This window comes from Astyanax mexicanus, chromosome 15 (genome assembly GCF_023375975.1).
Source record: "Astyanax mexicanus isolate ESR-SI-001 chromosome 15, AstMex3_surface, whole genome shotgun sequence".
In the NCBI taxonomy this organism is placed as follows: Eukaryota; Metazoa; Chordata; class Actinopteri; order Characiformes; family Acestrorhamphidae; genus Astyanax; species Astyanax mexicanus.
The window spans coordinates 13,979,005-13,999,774 of record NC_064422.1 but is presented as its reverse complement, the minus strand read 5'-3'; the positions used below and the strand labels follow the sequence as shown (position 1 = coordinate 13,999,774).

The 20,770-nt window shown below is 38.0% G+C and overlaps 2 protein-coding genes across 30 annotated transcripts in view; both read right to left on the bottom strand.

Moving 5' to 3' along the window:
- Nucleotides 1-20,770, bottom strand: part of LOC111190116 (scavenger receptor cysteine-rich type 1 protein M130) — a 76,387-nt gene that overhangs the window by 5,178 nt on the left and 50,439 nt on the right. For 4 of the 23 annotated variants that reach the window (XR_007424298.1, XR_007424301.1, XR_007424299.1 and 1 more), the window contains exons 7-22: nucleotides 14,352-14,390; nucleotides 11,953-12,070; nucleotides 11,393-11,701; nucleotides 10,998-11,300; nucleotides 9,118-9,441; nucleotides 8,597-8,932; nucleotides 7,959-8,027; nucleotides 6,586-6,894; nucleotides 6,408-6,473; nucleotides 5,951-6,109; nucleotides 5,729-5,821; nucleotides 1,105-1,204; nucleotides 778-842; nucleotides 636-659; nucleotides 454-514; nucleotides 285-366 (exon numbers count right to left, since the gene is read on the bottom strand). Coding sequence is in view for 15 of the 23 variants with exons in the window: in XM_049464377.1 (XP_049320334.1) it covers nucleotides 5,017-5,030; nucleotides 5,729-5,821; nucleotides 5,951-6,109; nucleotides 6,408-6,473; nucleotides 6,586-6,894; nucleotides 7,959-8,027; nucleotides 8,597-8,932; nucleotides 9,118-9,441; nucleotides 10,998-11,300; nucleotides 11,393-11,701; nucleotides 11,953-12,070; nucleotides 13,627-13,704 (2,178 nt within the window). In the remaining 8 variants the exon portion in view is untranslated. Of the gene's footprint in view, nucleotides 1-284; nucleotides 367-453; nucleotides 515-635; nucleotides 663-777; nucleotides 843-1,103; nucleotides 1,205-4,015; nucleotides 5,031-5,728; nucleotides 5,822-5,950; nucleotides 6,110-6,407; nucleotides 6,474-6,585; nucleotides 6,895-7,958; nucleotides 8,028-8,128; nucleotides 8,437-8,596; nucleotides 8,933-9,117; nucleotides 9,442-10,997; nucleotides 11,301-11,392; nucleotides 11,702-11,952; nucleotides 12,071-12,153; nucleotides 12,261-13,121; nucleotides 13,413-13,508; nucleotides 13,705-14,351; nucleotides 14,391-20,770 lie in introns of those variants that run through there. The other 19 variants (XM_049464367.1, XM_049464379.1, XM_049464371.1 and 16 more) reach the window with 17 other exon arrangements.
- LOC125781167 (scavenger receptor cysteine-rich type 1 protein M130-like) lies at nucleotides 14,397-20,705 on the bottom strand. Of its 7 annotated transcripts, none has more exons than XM_049464404.1 (10): nucleotides 20,462-20,705; nucleotides 19,406-19,459; nucleotides 18,865-19,173; nucleotides 18,430-18,483; nucleotides 18,171-18,335; nucleotides 17,954-18,043; nucleotides 17,183-17,245; nucleotides 16,552-16,614; nucleotides 15,359-15,792; nucleotides 14,719-15,251 (listed from the first exon to the last, which is right to left on the bottom strand). In XM_049464404.1, exons 1-9 carry the CDS (start codon nucleotides 20,676-20,678, stop codon nucleotides 15,731-15,733), a joined length of 1,077 nt encoding a protein of 358 aa, XP_049320361.1. In that variant the 5' UTR covers nucleotides 20,679-20,705; the 3' UTR covers nucleotides 14,719-15,251; nucleotides 15,359-15,730. The 7 variants fall into 7 exon arrangements, with proteins under 7 accessions (XP_049320358.1, XP_049320361.1, XP_049320362.1 ...); XM_049464405.1 differs by having other exon boundaries at nucleotides 15,359-15,490; XM_049464401.1 differs by lacking the exon at nucleotides 14,719-15,251 and adding an exon at nucleotides 14,397-14,712 and having other exon boundaries at nucleotides 15,359-16,614.

The window sequence follows — 20,770 nt, the reverse complement described above, 5'->3', positions numbered from 1 at the left end:
GCCTGAAAATGACTATTTTCAAGTTCCTTGACTTTTCCAGGTTTTTCATGACCCTGTTCCACAGTGCTTCATATACACCTCAATAATAGCTAGTTATGTACAGGTGCAAGTTTCACTTATAGGGTAAGACATTTTTTCGACATATTTTGTACAGTTATTTTAACAGAACGTTGTCGACTCAGGTGTGAAGTTATTCCCAGCTCCAACATCCAACATAAAAGCTAAATGGAACACAACGTTAACGGCAGAAGAAGCATTTGAGTAAAGTGCTGCTCATTACTTACTCTAATGACGGTACGTTATGGTCGTCAATCATCACTCGTTGCACTCTGTAATGGAAGAACAGTGGATCGTAGCCTTTTTGACCTGAAACAAGACCAAAGCTATGCTCATCACCACTCATTTATTGAGTGTCTCCAGCAATATAATATAATATTATATGATCTAACTTACTGCAGTGATTGTAAACTCTGTAATGATCGGGAAGATTTGTGTCCAGAAAGATGGCAGCTTCCTAAATACAGCAAATTGTAACATTGTTACATAAAAATCTTTTTAAATCAATAATTCAGCTAAAATAATTGCCTTCTACAGACTTTTCAGTTTTATTTTATTTTCTTAATTGTTAAGCTTACTTTTATGGGATTTCTGTAGAGTGCCTGCTTTCCAGGTGAGGGAAAAGACATGGCAACAAACATTATTAACTATTGGATCCCAAACCATAAGCAGAAAATCTAGATTCAAATAAGATTACATAATTAGGTAAAGCATCCCAACCTGTGACATAGGTGAGATCCAATTCAAATCCATCCTTTTTGTTACCGCCTTTTGTTCTCAGATACCTGCAAGATTCACAAATGCCACAAATCAGCATACAAACAGTAACTTGGGTGTATTTTAAAAGGTTTTGATGGATTTTAATAATTTTCCAACCTATTTCTAAATACATCAAAATGTTTAATTTTTTTTATTTAATTCTCTCTGAATCATGATGAAATAATCAAACTGTAATTAAGTTTAACATTTCATTAGAATCTATATGAATAATTGATATAATTTAATTAAAATAAAAGAATGATGGCCAGCACCCATTTAGATCCTCACCTTTCTTCTAGTGACCTTCTCCAGATCTTTCTTCTGAGAGGCCAGACGAAAGACACGCACCAGGATAACTATCCTCAAAGCCCTCAGGAAGCTCACCACCCTGTTAATGATAGAGAAAATCACATGAATAGCTAAGAAAGAACAACATGTAGATGAATAGTTTACCACATCATCTGAACACAGCATTTGTTCTTTGCACTGTATGATAATTTAATGATGAATGGACTAATCTGCGTCATGAAGTAGCTCCGTAAGTTAGCAAACTAACTTACATAGCTAAGCTGTTTTGGTTCTACTGTCCCCAAACGCCCTATAAACTCGAGCCACGAGACTCATATAGCTTTCATTGCCAAGATTTTACCTGCTATCACTAAAGATTAATAAGATAAATACACGTTAGCCCTGTAAATCCACCTAACGTGCAAATGATCTTAACGCCAGCACGAACGAGTAACGGATTAGTAAACACGCAGGTAACCCTCGCTGTTTCTGAAAGAAAACTTCTCCTCTGTCTCTGTTTATACAGCGATGGTTTGGGTTTAAAGCTGGGTTTGTTGTGCTGGATATTTGCTGCAATATTATGAACTGAGATCAACCAGTGCTAACCAGTGACTTTAAAAAACAAATAAACACAGCTGTTACTGGACTGAAGGGGTTTTAAATATATTGTAGCGTCCGCCTGGACTCTGAAAGAAGGACCGAGTAGGCAGTTTAAGTCGCTTTATTGACTTAACTTAGAACACAGGTTGCTGTAGGCCGCAACCACGCCGAAAAATTAGTGTTGTGTCGTTCATGAACGATTTGTTCGAATTAACGAATCATTTGAGTGAATGAACTGAATCCAATCACTTCCCCAGCTGATTCGTTAATTTCTCAGTTCAGTAGTTAAGCTCAGCAGCGACCCCACAGGCCGGCAGGGGAACTGCTGTGTGGTCTGTGAATCACTGGCGAATCTGGTGGCGGAGACTCTAATTGCGAGGAAACTTGCTCAATGCTCAGTGATTCCTTCACTCACTGAACTGTTATCAGGGCTGGCGCTCTCGAGAAAGAAAAACAAGGTTGAGGCCTGGTAATAGTAATAATAACGTATATTGTTATCGTGGTTATTTTTTTAATAATATTATTACTATTAATATTAATAATAGTTGTAAAACAAGCATATTCATAACCAATAGACAAAGTTTCTGAAGTAAAGGGCATAAGGCCACCTTTATCATGATGATCCTGTTTGGATTTAATTTGTTCTGCACCCACTACAGTGAGCGTATGGATGTGTCTTTGTTTTATTTATATGTATTTATTTTAGTTTCTTGACCTTTTGTTTTGCACTACAGTTACGCTATTTATTTTCAATTTGATTGCACATTGAAGTTGATACTTTCTTCTGAATGTAATTTTTTTTATGTTAATTTTGCTCTTAATGTAACATCTATGTTGCAGAAGTTCATACTTATTTTTTGTATTATGTTATTTGTAACAAATAACATAATAAGAAAAGTCTCCCGTTTTTTTACAAGTGTTGTAAAATATATATAAATAACAAATATTGAAATATGTAACTAAATGTTGGGTTTATTATACGATATCGTATAATAAACCCAACATTTAGTTACATATTTCAATATTTGTTATTTATATATATTTTTACAACACTTGTAAAAAAAACGGGAGACCTTTCCGTCTCCCATCTTTTTAGTGAACTTATTCTAATGGTTCAGTTCATCTAAAAGAGCTGTTATGCCCATCACTACGAAAAATAACAAAAGGCTAGTGCTAACTGGTTAACTGTAGCTCTCACTCTCAGCACACACTCACGGGCAGCTCTTCTCTCTCTCTCTCTCTCTCTCTCTCTCTCTCTCTCTCTCTCTCTCTCACTCTCTCTCCCTTCACACACACACACACGCGCTTTCCTGCTCTGCCCCTCCCCCTACCCCAATCACAAGCCCAGCACAGAACAGAACAGTGAATTCACAGTGAACAGAATATAAAAGCAGCTTCGCTACAATATAGCTAATTGTTAAGAATTTAAAGATTAGGCTCCTGAAAGCCAGTAATGTTGACCCTGCTAAAAAGTCCAGCTCAAAATCAGAAGAAAACATTCCCTATACTCCCTATATTTAACGATATAGCCTCCTAGTATAAAGTACGTTTTTTCTGCTTTTGAGATGGATTATTTAGTAGAGAGTGTAAATCTGTACTGCAGTAAAAGTGTGTAGTTTCATAAACTTGGCTCGACCTAAATTTGTCTCACTATCTTTATAGGTCAGTTGCTTTAAAACAAAGTAATGTTAGCATAATGTAATGGAAGTGTGACTATTTTCACCGGGTAAAAGAAGCTTTTTTTTAACACAGGGGGACTAATTTCATCCCTTAATTTAAAACTTCACAGTGCAGTTTACACTGAACAAATCTGCCAATCGGGTAAGCAAAATTTTCTTAGTAAGATTTCTTACAAAAAAGCAATGGCAAAGTCTCAAAATGAGTGAAGTAACACCTAAATCAAGCAAAAAAGTCACTGTTTATGGACACAAGAATCAGAATAACTTGATTGCTGCTTAATTGTGCTTATTTTGAGTTCAAATTACTTAAAATAAGGTACAAATTCTAAGTAAGAATGATTAAGATAATTATCCCTAAAATAAGCAAAATAATCTAACACTTACACCATGCTTAGTAAGACAAAAAGTCTTATCAGAGAAGAAAATAAGATTTATTGCCTTAAATTTAGATAATTTCACTTGCTAAGATTTAGTTTTTTGCAATGTAATGACTGTGAACAACTTATTACAATATAGATAACTAACTACCTGTGTAGTTATGTATGCATTAGTATGGTACCTAAGCTGTCAGTCCTCTGCTATTCTGAGCACTTCTGAGCACAGAATAAAGATGAATAATATTTGTCAGCAAGTTCTTAGATTTTAAAATGCTATTTTATTATATACACACACACACACACACACACACACACATATATATCATATACATATATATATAATGAGAGTACACCAATTTAGCTGTGAGTAAAGGAGAGATTCTAGTTGAGAAACTGTTAAAATGAAATGTAGTTTTAAGAATGTCAATTAGCAGTATTGCCATTTTATCTCAGTTTTGGTTGTCTTTCATTTTTGCATCATCTGAACCTGGGAGTTGTTCTTTAAATTGTCAATATGTCCATACATACACCTTGTTTTAAATAGCTTGTGCTTAATTTAAATGAAACAAAACTTAAAAGCTGGTGTTTTAATAAATATTAGCAATAAATAATACACATCTAAAACAGTAAAACCATAAATGCAATACATACTTTTTATTTGACTAGACTAGGCTAAAATGTTTTGTTGACTAAATGACTAAAGTGTGACAAACAAAAGACTAAAACTAAATTAAAGTCACCTGTCAGAATGAATGCTGGACTGTATCTGTACTTAATTTTAAATACTTGTCATTCTTAATTCTCTGTTCTGAACATTTTCATCCAGGCTTGCTTGTTTAAAAAAAATAGTTGTTTTACTAATTCTATTATTTCATCATTATAGTGTGTATCCTGCAGTAAAGTTATTTATTTGGTTACTTTTTTGACATTTCTAGTTTAGTACATTAATTACAAATACAGGCAGTGTATAAAATGGTATGAGAGAAGTGCTGAATCAGGGGGTTGCCCAGGATCCCATACAAGCTAAAAGCAGTGTATGTTAATGAGACAAATGTATGAAATATGGAGAACTGTAGATCTTCTTATTTGGATAAACTATTACAGGACTACAGTAACTATGTGAAAGTAAATCTACAGATCTTTCTCTTCTGTAAATTCAGGCCCAGTCCCCGAAGACCCAGCATCTTCAGTGTCCTGGAGCTCAAGCAGCAGCACTTGCCACTCCACCGTCTCCATCCCCACCCGAAAGAGGAAGATCAGCAGAAGGAGGCTTCCAGGATGTAAAGAGGAGGAGAGGAGAGCAGATCAAAGCTTTGTAAATTGCTTTCTAAATAAGTGTTTTTTTTTTTCATTGTTATTGCTTGTGTCTGTGTTTTCTATTTATTTGTTACAAAAAATGTAAATGTGGGTTTGAGGGCCTGATTTAAGTGTCTCCCTATTTCTTCCTTTTTTTCTTCTTTCTTTTCCCTTTTCCCCAAGATCTCATGACCTCTCGCCACAGAAATAACTTTCTGGTCTCAAAAAAGTAAACAGGCACAGTAACATATTTTGATAGTTTGAGGTGCTACACATTTGGTACCTACAGCACATGTGAACCTACAGAAACTCCATGCACAAACAATAAAATAATCCATGTCAATCATCTTGCATTACTGTTACAGAAACTAAACATCCACAGGGTCTAAAAGTCTAACATTGCCCTCTACTGGAAACTGAAAATACCAGTAGTGCCCTATGATAGTGAATATTAAAGTTGCAATAAAAGAGCAATACATAGAACAATAAAAAGCAAATTGGTGTAATTTATTAACAAAGGAAAATCTACAAAAAAACACTAAATATTTAAACACTAAAATATAACAATATGAAAAGAGAGTTATCTGACAAGTATTTGATTAACTGCTACATTATTTCTGTAAAGACCAGACATTTCTGCTTTGAGAGAAAAAAAAAACATTTTACTCTTACTTTCAGTTGAGACAGTAATTCTTTTAGGGATGAGCCTGGTGTCAATCTCCTCATAGACAGGCTCAGCTGAAGTGTTCCTCCTCTTAGAGATCACTGTGAGAGAGACAGAGAGAAACATGGAGTCAGTCCAGTAGAAGAGAAGACTGATGACAGATTGAAGGACTAATGATGATTAGAGAAAGTACAGAAAGTGGATTGTAGATGATCTCTGAATCCCCCTACCTCTCCTGAGCACTCTGTTCTGATAAAACAGCACAACCAGAAGCACTAAGGCCAGGAAGAGCACAGATCCCAGAACCAGGAGAGACACTGGATAGATGGAGGGAACAGCTGGTGGAGGAGTTTGTGGAAGTATGATTCTTCTTGTCTGTGGTTGAGAATCTAAAAAACAAATATACAAAATGTATTATACATGAACACAGTCCTTTTATTGGATGTGAATGATTTTGTGATGAATATTATGGAAGATGACATATGAAATGTCTATAAACACAGAATGATCTAGACAGACTGGTGCAAAGCACATACAGACTCTCACTATTGTTACTTTCTATCCTTCCCAAAAACATTACAATTATTAAATGATGGAAACCAAATGTGTGTGACCAACATTATGATCAACAATAGTTACCGAAGTTGCTATCAAGCCTGTTTACAATGGAGAAAAGTGGTCCCTGACCTTGCAAGACAAAATGTCCCATCTGTCCTCTTTTATTATTTAAAGGCAAAGTATGATACAGGAAGCCTAGTGAGTGAGCATAAAATAACAATGTGATGTAAGTATTTTTCTCAAGCATGTGTAAAGTTTCTGTAACAGTTAGGAGGCAAATATATTCAGTTGTGTCTGTTCCTCTGACCTCCACAAGTGACTCCAGCACTGTGGGAGCAGTCAGTGTGGTTCTTCAGGGAATGAGGACAGTCCCACAGGTGAATCTCATTCCCTCTACACTTCACTCTGTTCATCCAGATAGTTCCTCCACCAGAACCATCAGCAGCTCTTCTATTAGCACTCAGCGCCGGCCCACAACCCAGCTGCCTGCAGATCACCTGAGCATCCCTGATGTCCCAGAGGTCACCACATACAGACCCCCATGTTTTATTATGATACACCTGCAGCCATCCAGAACAGCTTCCTACTCCTCCCCTCATCCTCAGAGGAATGTGCTCTACAAAACACACCACAGAGGGAAAAAAATGATTATCCATCAAAGTCTTACAAACATTTACAACAGTCGTATATACTGTATGATGAAATATGTTCTTATAGAGATGTGGTAAACCACAAAAAAGCATTGTAAGATGAAAAATATATACAAGCAGAAGAGAGCAGGAGAAAAAAAAAACAGAAGTAGCCATAGTAAAAAAAAAAGCACTTACCTTGTTTTACCGTTTTAGTTGAAACAGTTGATTTTTTTAAACTAATATTTTTTTTAAATAAGATATTGCTTCTAATAGAGTGTAGTTTGTCTGTCTTCAGCAAGCTGTCTGTTACACCTGTTATTTCCACCACTAGGGCTGTGCCATATCGTATCAAACGCAAAAAACGATACTATACCCTGAAATATCGTGCCATATCACCCACCCCTAATTACCACTGCAGGGCACCACTGGGGGTGCTGTTTTTATCTGTCCAATATTATTCATTTTACTTTATTATTAATTATATAGATTATATAGAGTGCATTAACAGTATCATGACTTTCTTGATCACTGATGTCTGTTACCATCTGATAAAAAGTCTTGTATTTTTTTATATCGTAGTTTGGGGGGGTGCCATATCATATGCAAAAACAGAATTTAATTTTTATTTTGTTTCAGTAGTGTATTTTTTAAATAATATCTTTAATTCAGTGTTTTGTCATATCACCAAGAGTACTGTTATCGCGATAAATGCCATGAAACATCGTGATATTGTTTTAGGGCCATATTACCCACCCCCATCCACCACACCTGTCCTGTCTACACCTGAATTCCTCAGACTTACATAGACACTCTGATGGACTCCATTACCCAGAATCCCTCTCTAAACCTTTGTTAAAAATATCATTGTAGAAGTGTTATCTAAAATATGTTAAAGTGCAAAAAAATATGCAAACTACAAATAAAACAGTGCGAGCAAAGACAAGAATTGCTTATTAGTGAAAGCATGCTGGCAGAACATGCAGTCAAAAAGAAAGAAAATGTAGTTTATCAAAGACATGATCATTTTGATAATGATAAGTTTTCTTACTTGAGCACGGTCTCTCATAAGGAGATGAATCACACAGCCAATTTGTCAAATCTAGTGTATTTCCATTCTCTGTGGTAGGACAAAAAATCTAATATTATGAAATTCCAATTACAAACTACATTAGTTCTAGCATTCTTTAAAGTCTTTAACACCTCATCATATCTGCCTACCTGAGCAGGTAATGCAAGCAACCTCATTGCGATTATCACACCTGTTCTCCCCCCAGGAAGAAGATGGACAGTGCCACAGAGTGGAGTCATGTTTCCTACATTTTACATTATCCAGCCAGTTAGGAGCTGATTCCACTCTTGCTTTAGACCAAGACTCACTGCCAGTTCTTCCACAGTTCAGCTCTCGACAGATCAATTTTGCCGTTTCATCAGTCATCCCATTTACACACACATTCCCCCAGGTTCCATTATAGTACACCTCCAGATTCCCCTCACAGCCCTGTCAGTCAGTCTGATCTCTTTATACTCTGGCGGGAGAAAGATAGCTAGCTAGTTATGCACATTGATTTAAACGTGCAAAAGTTTCTTCTTTAATTATTCAAAATGTACCTCCAGTTGTACATAGATAGGGCATTGGTACTTGATTACAAGATCATTACAAACTGAGCAATTCAAGATACGAAGTACCTGAGCACACGACTCCTACATCATCCTTGTGTCCACATTCATCCTCTCCACACAGCTGATATCTGCAGTTCCACAGAGACACCTCGTTCCCCTCACACTCCACCTCATTCAGCCAAATGGGTCCAGTTCCAGATCCAAACCGGGCTGGTACTGGTACTGGAGCACTGAGGGCGACTCCACACTGCAGCTGTCTGCAGACCACCTGCGCATCCTCAATATCCCACAATTCATCACTCACTGTCCCCCATGATCCACTGTGGAAAACCTCCGGCCTTCCTGCACAGTCTCCCCCAGAACCAACCAGCCTGATGGAGCTGTGGACTGTGTTAGATGTACCTAAAATTTACACAAATACAAAAGATGTTTTCAAACTCCTTTCACAAGATATGTGTTGTGTATATGTACTCATATTTGCCAAATAATTATTCTCAAATGTTCAAAAATATGGATAATAGAGGCACTTTTGCATGTTATCATACATACAAATAAAATTATACATTTATTAACTGTGCAATGCTTACCAGAGCAGGTGATGTAGAGCTGTACTGTGGAGCTGCAGTTAACTGCTTGTGAGCTGCTGCAGTTCCTCAGATGAGCTTCACTCCCAGAGCAGTTGAAACCCGTCACACACATGTAGCTGTGTTCAGGACTGGATGAAGAGGAGCTGGAGATGTTGAGTACAGAACCACAGCCCAGCTGTCTGCAGACCACAGAGGCCTCAGACTCACTCCAGGAGTCCAGCAGAACTCTCCTCCAGTCCTGCCTGAAGAACACCTCCACCTCCCCCTCACACTCCATCCCTCCAGACAACCGCACTCCTCCCTCATGAGACGCCAGAGAAGAACCTGAAGAGAAAAAAATATATTACTTGGCTTAAAATGAGGGAGTAATAAACTTTCAGTTATTTATTATACTGCAACTGTAAGATCTCACCACTACAGATAACTCCAGCATCCTGTTCATGAGAGCATGCAGTTCGACTCCATGATGAAATGGGACATTTTAACAGGTGTGTTTCGTTTCCCTGACAATCAAACACATCAGCCCAGATCCGGCCACTGCCCTCCCCAAACCAGTCTGACCCCAACACAGCCACAGAACTCCCACACTTCAGCTGAGCACAGAGGACACTGGAAGCTCTCATATCCCAGCTTACATCACACACTGAGGAATTGGAGCTCCACTCGACCAGAACAGGAATCTGAGCCGTTCATCAGCCGAGCCTGAGTGTGACCTGAATTTACAGAGGAAAAACAGTAGGCAACAATAATACAATACAATAATAAAAAAAAAAATGCAGTAATTACAAACTAATTGCTCACAGTTTAGTACTAATCTAAATCTTTTACAAACATACTTCATCATACCAGAGCATCTTAGTCCCACATCCTTGTTGTGAGAGCAGTTGGGTTTCAAGGAAGGAGATGTCTGGCAGAGGTACATATGAGATTCGTTTCCTCTACACTGAAGCTCCTCTGACCACATCTGACCCTCTGCTCTACCAAAAGCAGCTGCTCCCAGAACCTCCACAGGAGAACCACAGCCCAGCTCTCAACACACAACCTCTGCACCCTGCTGGTTAAAGTCAGCATCACACACTGGAAGCCAAGAATTCCGATGAAGCTTCTCTACTCTCCCAGAGCATGCGTGAGGACCACCAACAAGTCTTCGCTTGTCACCTACAGTATAGTATTTGTGTACATTGATCATCAAAAAACACTGCACCCAGAAGAAAGCATCAGATTACAAGGCTAGTCAGAAGAAAGATGTGCTATGCCATGGCTAAACACATTGACAGGTCAATCCACTAATCCACTAAAAAGTGCTGGATACTGTTGGACCCACGATCAGCACTCTACCACATCGCAAAATCACATTAGTGAAAGCACATTAGGAATGCCACACATCTGACATGTTGCATTACACACTGTATGTGTAGTTCCTTAAATATTACTCATCTTAGTCTAAATGAAATAATTTATTATTCCTCACACTGCCTGTAAATCAATGGTAGACATAAAAAAAAACATACTTGTAGTTTTAGATAAAAAAATAAGACTTTGTAAGTTTCTTTTAAAATGGTCACCAAAAACAATTCAACATAGTCAAAGTCTAAAAATTTTTTTCATATGTATAAAACTTTTGCTTTTTGACTTCTCTGCAGCACTCCTTGTAAACTTAAAAAGTCTGGTTAGCCCTCAAGGACATAAATGACAAATCAAATTAAAGGTTTCTTAATGTTTTAATGTCTTAATATCTTTTTTCATAATATTGTGCAATACAGAAATCAATCAAACTGGTGGATTTGTGTCTCCGTCACCTGTCTGTTATCTGAATTTGGTGGATGTGTGTTTTTGTCAGTGTTTTGTGTGAAATTGACAAAAGGAAGTGAAATACCTACCAGAACATGCCAGTCCCACATCATTATCATGGGAGCAGTTGTGTTTGAGTGAAGATGATTTTGGACAGAAGTGAATCTGTGATTCGTTTCCTCTACACTGAAGCTCCTCTGACCACTCCTGACCCTCCCCTCTACCAAAAGCAGCTGCTCCCAGAACCTTCACAGGAGAACCACAGCCCAGCTCTCGACACACAACCTCTGCATCCTGCTGGTTAAAGTCAGCATCACACACTGTGACCCAGCTCTCTCCATGAAGAACCTCCACTCTCCCAGAGCAGTGAGAACCTCCAACCAGCCTGACTCCTAGGTATGATCAAAATATAATAAACATTATGCAGTGGGTTAAAAGGTTTTTTGATTACAGAAGTTCATACTAAGTTTTTAGTGTAACTCACTTGAACAGATGACTCCAGCATCTTTAGGATGATTACAGTTATGTTTACCCCATCCTGCTGATTTACAGTTCTTTAGTATGGATTCTGATTCTCTACACTCCACATTATCCATCCAGATTGGTCCTGATCCTGATCCAAAGTAAGCACCACTAAGTGCATCTACAGCCTCTCCACAGCCCAGCTCTCTACACACCACTGCAGCATCTATCATATCCCAGTTATCATCACACACTGTTCCCCACTGTCCTTTATGAAGAACCTCCACTCTCCCAGCACAGCGACTCCCACCATCCACCAACCTCACACTTTCTAAAGAGCAGAAAGAGAAAGATTGAATGCACAACTCAAACATCATTTTGCATCTTTTAAAATCTGGTAAAACTTCATTTTAATGCTATTCACATGTGCTATATTCCAGCATGCACAAATATGGACTATATCAATAAAAGAATTAAGAAGAATATGTTTCATGAAGTACATTATACACTGACCACTAAGAAAAGAACATCTTTTCATCAAGACTCTAAAAAGAAAAAATAAATAAAATATGTAGCTCTCACCAGAACACACCAGTCCCACATCATCATCATGGGAGCAGTTGTGTTTGAGTGAAGATGATTTTGGACAGAAGTGAATCTGAGATTCGTTTCCTCTACACTGAAGCTCCTCTGACCACACCTGACCCTCCCCTCTACCAAAAGCAGCTCAGCTGCTCCCAGAACCTCCACAGGAGAACCACAGCCCAGCTCTCAACACACAACCTCTGCACCCTGCTGGTCAAAGTCAGCATCACACACTGTGACCCAGCTCTCTCCATGAAGAACCTCCACTCTCCCAGAGCAGCGAGATCTGCCCACCAATCTGACCCCTAAATTAGTTTATAAGAGAAAGAGAACATGTACATTAACATTAACACACAGCATTAAGTACTTGGAAACCTTAAGAAGTTCCACAGGGTTCTACTGTAGGACCGATGAAACTAATATTAGTGAAGAACTGATGACAGTGGAAAAACTGCAGTGTGGGCTTACACATGGAGTCAATTAACAGTTTAAGCACTAAACACAAACAAATGTACTAATTAACTGCTTAAAATATATAAAGATAAAAACTCTGGCCATGTACCACTGAACTAAGGTGTAACTGTAATTAACTAAAAAATATTAACGCCTGTTTCTTTGTGAATGGGACTTCTGCATGGAAATCCATTATTTTCTACCAGAAAGGAAAGATTACAAAAATGTATTTCTCCATCATGCCTAGAGCAATAGTCTTTCTATAATTAAGTATTGTCTTATAGTGAAAATCACTTTTCATCTCCATATAATAATTTGCTTTTTTAATAATTTGACTTAGTATATCAAGTTATTACCTACATTTAAGTACTAGTAAGACCCGGTAAGTATTTTGTATGTGCTAGTTCATACAGAGAAATCACACTGTAAGTTATGGGAACTTAAGCTCTAAAACACAGACTGTATTATAAGTGTTAACTAGGTTTATTACAGCTTATAGTTTTCTTCTATACAGTAATTTGCCACATTATTTTTTAAACGCAAAACCAGGTCTGAGATTGAGCAAACAGTGACTGATCTAAATAAAAGTGGGTTAATATAGGTGAAAGTAGGTCATGATTATGGCAGATTAGGAAGAAATGCTATAATAAATAAATTGTGCACAACTGATATACATTCCAACGACAAGTATTTTAAGATTTAGGAGAGCTCACCTGAACAGATGACTCCAGCAAGTCGATTACAAATTTGTTCCACCCATCCAGCTGATCTACAGTGCTTCACTGAAGACTCTGATCCACTACAGTTCACATCATCCATCCAGGCTGATCTTGGTCCAAACTGAACATTTTTAAATACAGCCTCCCCACAGCCCAGCTCTCTACACACCACTGCAGCATCTCTTATATCCCAGTTTTTACCACACACTGATCTCCATGTTCTGTTATAAAAAACCTCCACTCTCCCAGCACAGCGATGGCCACCATCCACCAACCTCACACTGTCTGTACAACAGAGAGAGAAAGAGAGAGGAAAAGATGTAGAAATCTGAAAAATCAGACTGAATCTCAAAATTAATACATAAGCCATTTAGCTCTTACCAGCACACACCAGTCCCACATCATTATCATGGGAGCAGTTGTGTTTGAGTGAAGATGATTTTGGACAGAAGTGAATCTGTGATTCGCTGCCTCTACACTGAAGCTCCTCTAAACACACCTGACCCTCCCCTCTACCAAAAGCAGCTGCTCCCAGAACCTCCACAGGAGAACCACAGCCCAGCTCTCGACACACAACCTCTGCATCCTGCTGGTCAAAGTCAGCATCACACACTGTGACCAAGCTCTCTCCATGAAGAACCTCCACTCTCCCTGAGCAGCGAGATCTGCCCACCAATCTGACTTCTACAATGTGTTTATAAGAGCAAAGAGAACATGTACGTTAATATTAACACACAGCATTGGGAGGGCTGGGAGGTTAATTTGAATAGAAGGGAATTAAATAATATGGGGCAGTGATTTTTATATTTTGCACTTTTCATTAACTGAAATACAAGGATTTAAAAAAAAATATATATATATATATTATTTCTTAGTTGCTAATTCTAAACCAAAGCATTCAAAACCACCTCTGTAATAATCCATTTATTAAGTGTATGAAAGTGAATTTAGGTTCAGGCTTAAACTTTTCATGTTACAAAGAAGTTTTTTTACAGGGGTGTATATAAAACAACTAACAGTTGTTTAATTAATTCAGTACATTCCAACACAGGCCTCATCACATTTGTTTACATCTCTGTGTAATATGTTTTATTTTTTTGCATCTTACCTGCACACCAGTCCCACATCATTATCATGGGAGCAGTTGTGTTTGAGTGAAGATGATTTTGGACAGAAGTGAATCTGTGATTCGCTGCCTCTACACTGAAGCTACTCTAAACACACCTGACCCTCCCCTCTACCAAAAGCAGCTGCTCCCAGAACCTCCACAGGAGAACCACAGCCACAGCACCAGCGTCTTCATCATGATTACATCTCTGTCTACCCCAATCATACGACCTACAGTTCTTCAGTGAAGACTCTGATCCAGCACAGTTAGCATATTCCACCCAGATCGGTCCTGATCCTGATCCAAAGCGAGCTCTCCGTGGTGCATCTATGGCTTCCCCACAGCCCAGCTCTCTACACACCACTGCAGCATCTCTCATATCCCAGTAATCATCACACACTGTTCCCCAATGTCCTCTATGAAGAACTTCCACTCTCCCAGCACAGCGGCTCCCACCATCCACCAACCTCAAACTGTCTGTGTGGAGAAAAAAACAAACACACTGATAATCAGAGAATAATTACACTTATACTCAAATAATAATACTCAAACAAGGCTGAAATACATTTAAACCAAATCATGGACATCAAAAGCTCCCATTTAGAGATCATAAGAAATCAGTTCACTAATGTGTACTTCTGTAGCAATACTAAAATGGGCTGACTGGATGATAGCAAAGTGTAAATCACATGAATGTAAGATCAAAAAGTAAATATATACTTTTCAATTAAATGCCACTTTATGCAACATCATTCAGCATGTCTGGTTTGGTGGGGGATCAGTGATGGTCTGGGGAGGCCTGTAGATGCCCAGGCCTCTACAGGTTAGACAACAGTACCCTGCCTGCTCTTAGGTATTGAGATGAAATCCTTGAACCCATTGTAAGACCCTACGCTGGCGCAGTGAGTCCGTGGTTTCTCACGGTGCATGACAATCCCCGGCCCGATGTGGAGAAAGTAGTTAAGTTCTTCGAGGATAAAGGAATTTATACCATTCACTGCCTTTCCAACAACATCCTAACAGAAAAAGAGGCCAGTATACATACAGTCCACAAAGTTAGTTTAAATATGCTGTATATATATATATATATATATTTTTTTTTTTACCAGTATATTATACTTACCAGATGTGACGAGAGTGACAGTGGTCAATAGAAAAATGAGTAGAACTCGGATGTCCATCTCTTGCACACACACTGCTCAACTCAGCAGCAGAACAAGCTTTACCTCTACTCAGCCAGATAAGACTCAAGAACCTGAGAGACAGAGAGAGAGAGAGAGAGAGAGAGAGATTCCCCACAGCCGCCAATCACACTCACTATGACCTTATTAGAAAGAGGAGAGGAAATTATCAAACATTTTCAGTGACAAATCAGAAGAAGCTTTTTTTCATTTCGCCATATTTTTAAAAAGCGTCAGCACTAATTAACACAGCTCCACCTCCTTGTGTCTGTGTGTGTGTGTGTGTCTGTGGGCAAAGGAAGGTACAAAGTCAGCTACCTTCTGGAGACAAACTTCAGAGAGAGTAAACACACAAAATACAGCATTAAAGCTGCACCTGCAGACAGCAGATCCAAACACATAACATCCACCATGAAGATAAGTCACAGTTTCTTTTAACTACACATACAAACAACTTTTTTGTGTTTCTCATGCTTTTACAGAGTATATAAAACTAGTTTTAATCCTGATTACAGAAACTCTGATTAAGTGTGGGAATATTGTGGGTTCCCTGTGAACTACAGCAAGGCTGGTGAGCGATGGACCAAACAAAGACGGTTTGTCTGCCCTGTTAGGCGGGTGTAGGGTATGTTTGTGGAAATGCATCTAAGGATGCACCTACTACTCTACTGATCACAGCAGTTCCAATTACAAAATAAAAGTCCTGTTCTCTGGAGTATGCACTCGTGAGCCGAACTTACCAAGTTCGTTCTGACAAAGTTCAAGAGTCCAAACTTGCTTAATCTATAATGAGAAACGGGCCGACTCTGGCGCTGCCAGGAACTTGTGAGCCCATGGGACCACAAGGGTGGTTGAGAAAACCTTTATTCTCTCTGTAATGATCTAAAACAGTATGAAATGCATTAATTAACTGAAACATGTTGCTCAGTGTGCTTTTAAAAATGAAAAAAAAAAAGAAGACACATTCTTTATAGGTGTGAAAAAAATCACACTTTATTATCATAATATAGAAAACCATAATAATGTATGCTGCACAGACATATATAGATATATTTTTGATTAAGGTGAAAAGCAAATATAATTTGCATGTTTACCATGTGTTCACAATAAATCGTACGTATTAAAATATCCAAACCTGTTGTAATGTGTGGGCTCTCTTCAGCAGGTATGATATCATCATAGACCTCGCCATAGTTTTCTGTAAAAATTAAAAAATGCATTGCAGCACAGCAGCATCAGGATGATGGCAGCAAGACACTGTTACTCAAAGACTCAAACTTTTAAAATACTAAGGGGTTTTCAATGTATTGGTACTGTCGCCCTCTGCGATCAGAACTGGTTGACAAATCAAAGTGTGTCCCTTTAAAAAAAAAAAAAAAACTCCCACACACCAAAGGATATTAACTCACCTCAACATGCCTTTTGCAATCCTGTAGTTACCCCTGGGCAATCCTAAAATCACTATTACAAACTGTACAGTAGGCAAGACATTGTTTTTAACTTGTGCCAGACATGGATATACTGGAGTAGTCAAAGATAAATTGAATTTAGCATTAGCAATACCCGCTAACCACGCTCACTATTTTCCCGTTCAGGGGTGAGTCTTATCGGCCTGAAGCCTGATGCTAACTGCTAAAACACTTCAGAACCCTACACATATTGCATGGAACTTTTTTCTATAAAACAAAATATATATATATATATATATATATGTTTTTTCTTCTGCATTAAAAATTCTAACACACATTCAGTATATGTCAACTTACCTGAGAGAAGTTCCTCATCTACGTCCTCATATCCTGAATGCTGATCTTCAGAGATAAAACTTCCTGTTAAAGGAGATCAGAACAGTCAGAATGCCAAAGTTCAATTATTTAATCAAAATCTACAGCAAAAAAATGTATTTGTAAGTCTGAAAATGAGATGAGGCTTTAAGCCCAATCCCATTTCACCCCATGGCCCTACCACTTACCCCAACCATTCTTTGAGTGTAAAGGGTGAAATCCTCCCCATAAGAATTGGGACAACACTTCATGCACCAGATACGTCATCAGAAGCACTAAGGTTCAGTAACCTAGCTAATTTTATGGCATTGTATGTCTTCAGAAAGGTTGGTGATTAAGGAACAATTGTCAATTTCTTAATTCCTGTTATGGGGAGCTTGGATTAGCTTTCATTTTATTTAATTGTTCTGTTCCGCCTTAAATGATGCAGCCTCTGCTGTCTCTTGCAGCATTTAAGGTGAAATGGGAAAGTTGGCTAACAAACCCCATCCCTTTCCTCTGCTTTTTAACAGCAGTACAGGCCTGAATTGATAGTAACAGATATGTAATTCTTCCTATTATAGTCAGTGGAGTAACACATATTATTTTGAACCTGTAAGATAAGGTAACAATGCTACAATTGATTTACTGCATGTAGTTTTTTCATTTATAGTCATTTAAACACTCAGAATTGCTATTTGATATCTGACCTTAGATCCACTTTACATACTGTGAGAAGACTGCCTTCAGTGAAACTCTCTACATATAATTTACCTCTTTTAGTATATCTGTTAGTGACACATTTATGGTTAATCTCTTCATAGACTGCCTCAAGCAGAGTCTTCCTCCTCGCCTTAGAAATCACTGAGAGAGAAAGAAAGAAACATGGAGTCAGTTCAGTAGAAGAGAAGACTGATGACAGATTGAAGGACTAATGATGATTATAGAAAGTACAGAAAGTGGATTTTAGATGATCTCTAAATCTCCCTACCTCTCCTGAGCACTCTGTTCTGATAAAACAGCACAACCAGAAGCACTAAGGCCAGGAAGAGCACAGATCCCAGAACCAGGAGAGACACTGGATAGATGTATGGAAAATTAGATGATGGATTTTTTGAAGGAGGGACTGTCTTTTTCTCTGTTAGCTGTGCTGGTACTGAAAACACAGAATAAAAACACTGTTGAACACTGCATAGTGTTGTTTAAACTAAAAAAAAAAAATCACACAAAGGAACTAATTAAAAGAGTACCTGTGGTGTAAGTTGTAGTTGTGTCAGATGAAAAAGGTAATGTGACAAATATGTCTGAAAGAAATATCATAAAAATGGTCAAGAAAAAGAGGTTACAGAAGGAGAAAGAGATTAGAGCAGCATTATTTAAGAAATGGTATTTATTGTTTTTGTGTTTATTGTCTTTGAAACAAAAGAAGTATATGGCTGATATGGTAATATTGTAGGTATTTTCAAAAATATTGTTGCATTATTGTCTGCCAATGTTACTTAGTGTATTTATCAGTGTTGTGAGCCTAAATCAGCCATAATATAAATGCTATTCTCCCTTTTACAGGTCAGAGGAGCACAATAATAATAATATTGAACCTGACTGAAATACAGAGTACACTGCTTAACATAACCATAGTTATCTTAAGAGAAGTTAATACTAGATTAAAAAACGTTCTCGCACACCTGCACAGGTGACTCCAGCACTGTGGGAGCAGCCAGTGTGGATCTTCAGGGAATGAGGACAGTCCCACAGGTGAATCTCATTCCCTCTACACTTCACTCTGTTCATCCAGATAGTTCCTCCACCAGAACCATCAACAGCTCTTCTATTAGCACTCAGCGCCGGCCCACAACCCAGCTGCCTGCAGACCACCTGAGCATCCCTGATGTCCCACAGATCAGCACATATAGACCCCCACTCAGCATTATGATACACCTCCAACCTCCCAGAACAGATTTCCTCTCCTCCTCTCAACCTAATAGGCATGTAATCTACATCACACATGAACAGACACATGAATAATATTACATTTTTATAACAAAACTACAGCAAACTGCATTAGTGTTTTTATTTAATCAGTTTTCACTCAAATCAAAGATCAACTGATGAAAAGGGAAGTTTAGAATTATTTGACAAAACAAGTTAGAATGTAGGCACGAACAAATCTGATTAATATGTATACTTATTCAAGTAGTGAATGGAGTGGTAGTCAAATATTCGTACTTGAGCACTGAAGGTTTTTTTGAAGGTTTTCAAATGCAAGCTGTTTCTTCTCTCCTAGAAATGGAGACACATGCTATAAATACTACAAAAATCAAATCAATACTACTAAACTCATTACTAAAATAATGATCTCAGCAATAACAATTGAGAGTTTCAATTGAGCGGCAAACCCCCTCATTTCACACCAACGCACAGAATTAAAAGTCAGTCTGGTTGTGATTTTCAAATAACACCAGGCATTGTAACAGGGCGCACAGGAAACTTCAAGCTGCACCAGACTGCTCTTTTTCTCTAACCCCACCGAACTATTCCAGCAATGACAAAAACAATTTTTCAGTGCGATTTTCGGACAGAACAGGCTCCTATTAGTAAATGTACACCATTATTGTAAGTCACTTTGGACAAAAGCATCTGCCAAATGTAATGTAATTCAATGTAATATATCTTATTATTTCACTCACAAATGTAATTTTTTCTGATACACTTTACACTTTTTATTAAAATGTGTTCCCAGCATGACCAGATGAGTGTAAAAAGCACAGCAAGGTGTAGCTTGTAGTCCCAAAAAATCTCAAGCAATCCTGCACACATACATTGCCATGAAGAAGTATTTGCCCCCTACAGATATACTGATTATTAATGATTTCTGATTATTAAAAAAAACTTTAACATCAGACAAAGATAACCCGAGTAAACATAAAAAAAAGCTCATTTTAAATGATCAGGAATAAAGGAATTTAAAGAATTTCTTGATTCTACAGGTCTGGCAGTAATCAGGCCTGGTTGAGTTAAGTGAAACTGAATACTCATCTATCCAAAAAGTGTAATTAATCACATTTTATTTTTTAGGGGGTGTTTGGATATTTTTTTCCCTTAATAAATAAAATGATTATTTAAAAATTATTTTATATTTACTCAGGTTGTATACACTTACACAGGGAAAGAGGATGAGGAAAAGTGAGGGTGATCCGGTCACCACAACACTTTCTTTCAACACAACTTTCCATGAAAAACTGTTTTACTCATGCTCATCTACTACAAAGAAAAACAACATACCGGAGCAGGTAATGTGAGTCACCTCACTGCTTCTATCACAATTGTTCTGACTCCAGGATGAAGATGGACAGTGAAACAGAGTAGAGTCATGTTTCCTACATTTTACATCATCCAGCCAGTTAGGAGCTGATTCCACTCGTGCTTTGGTAGCTCTCTCAGTCTTAAATCTTCCACAGTTCAGCTCCCGACAGATGAGACCCATTGTTTCTACATCCATCCCATTGTTACACACATTCCCCCCAGGGTCCATTATAGAACACCTCCAGATTCCCCTCACAGCCCTCAGTCAGTCTGATCTCTTTATACTCT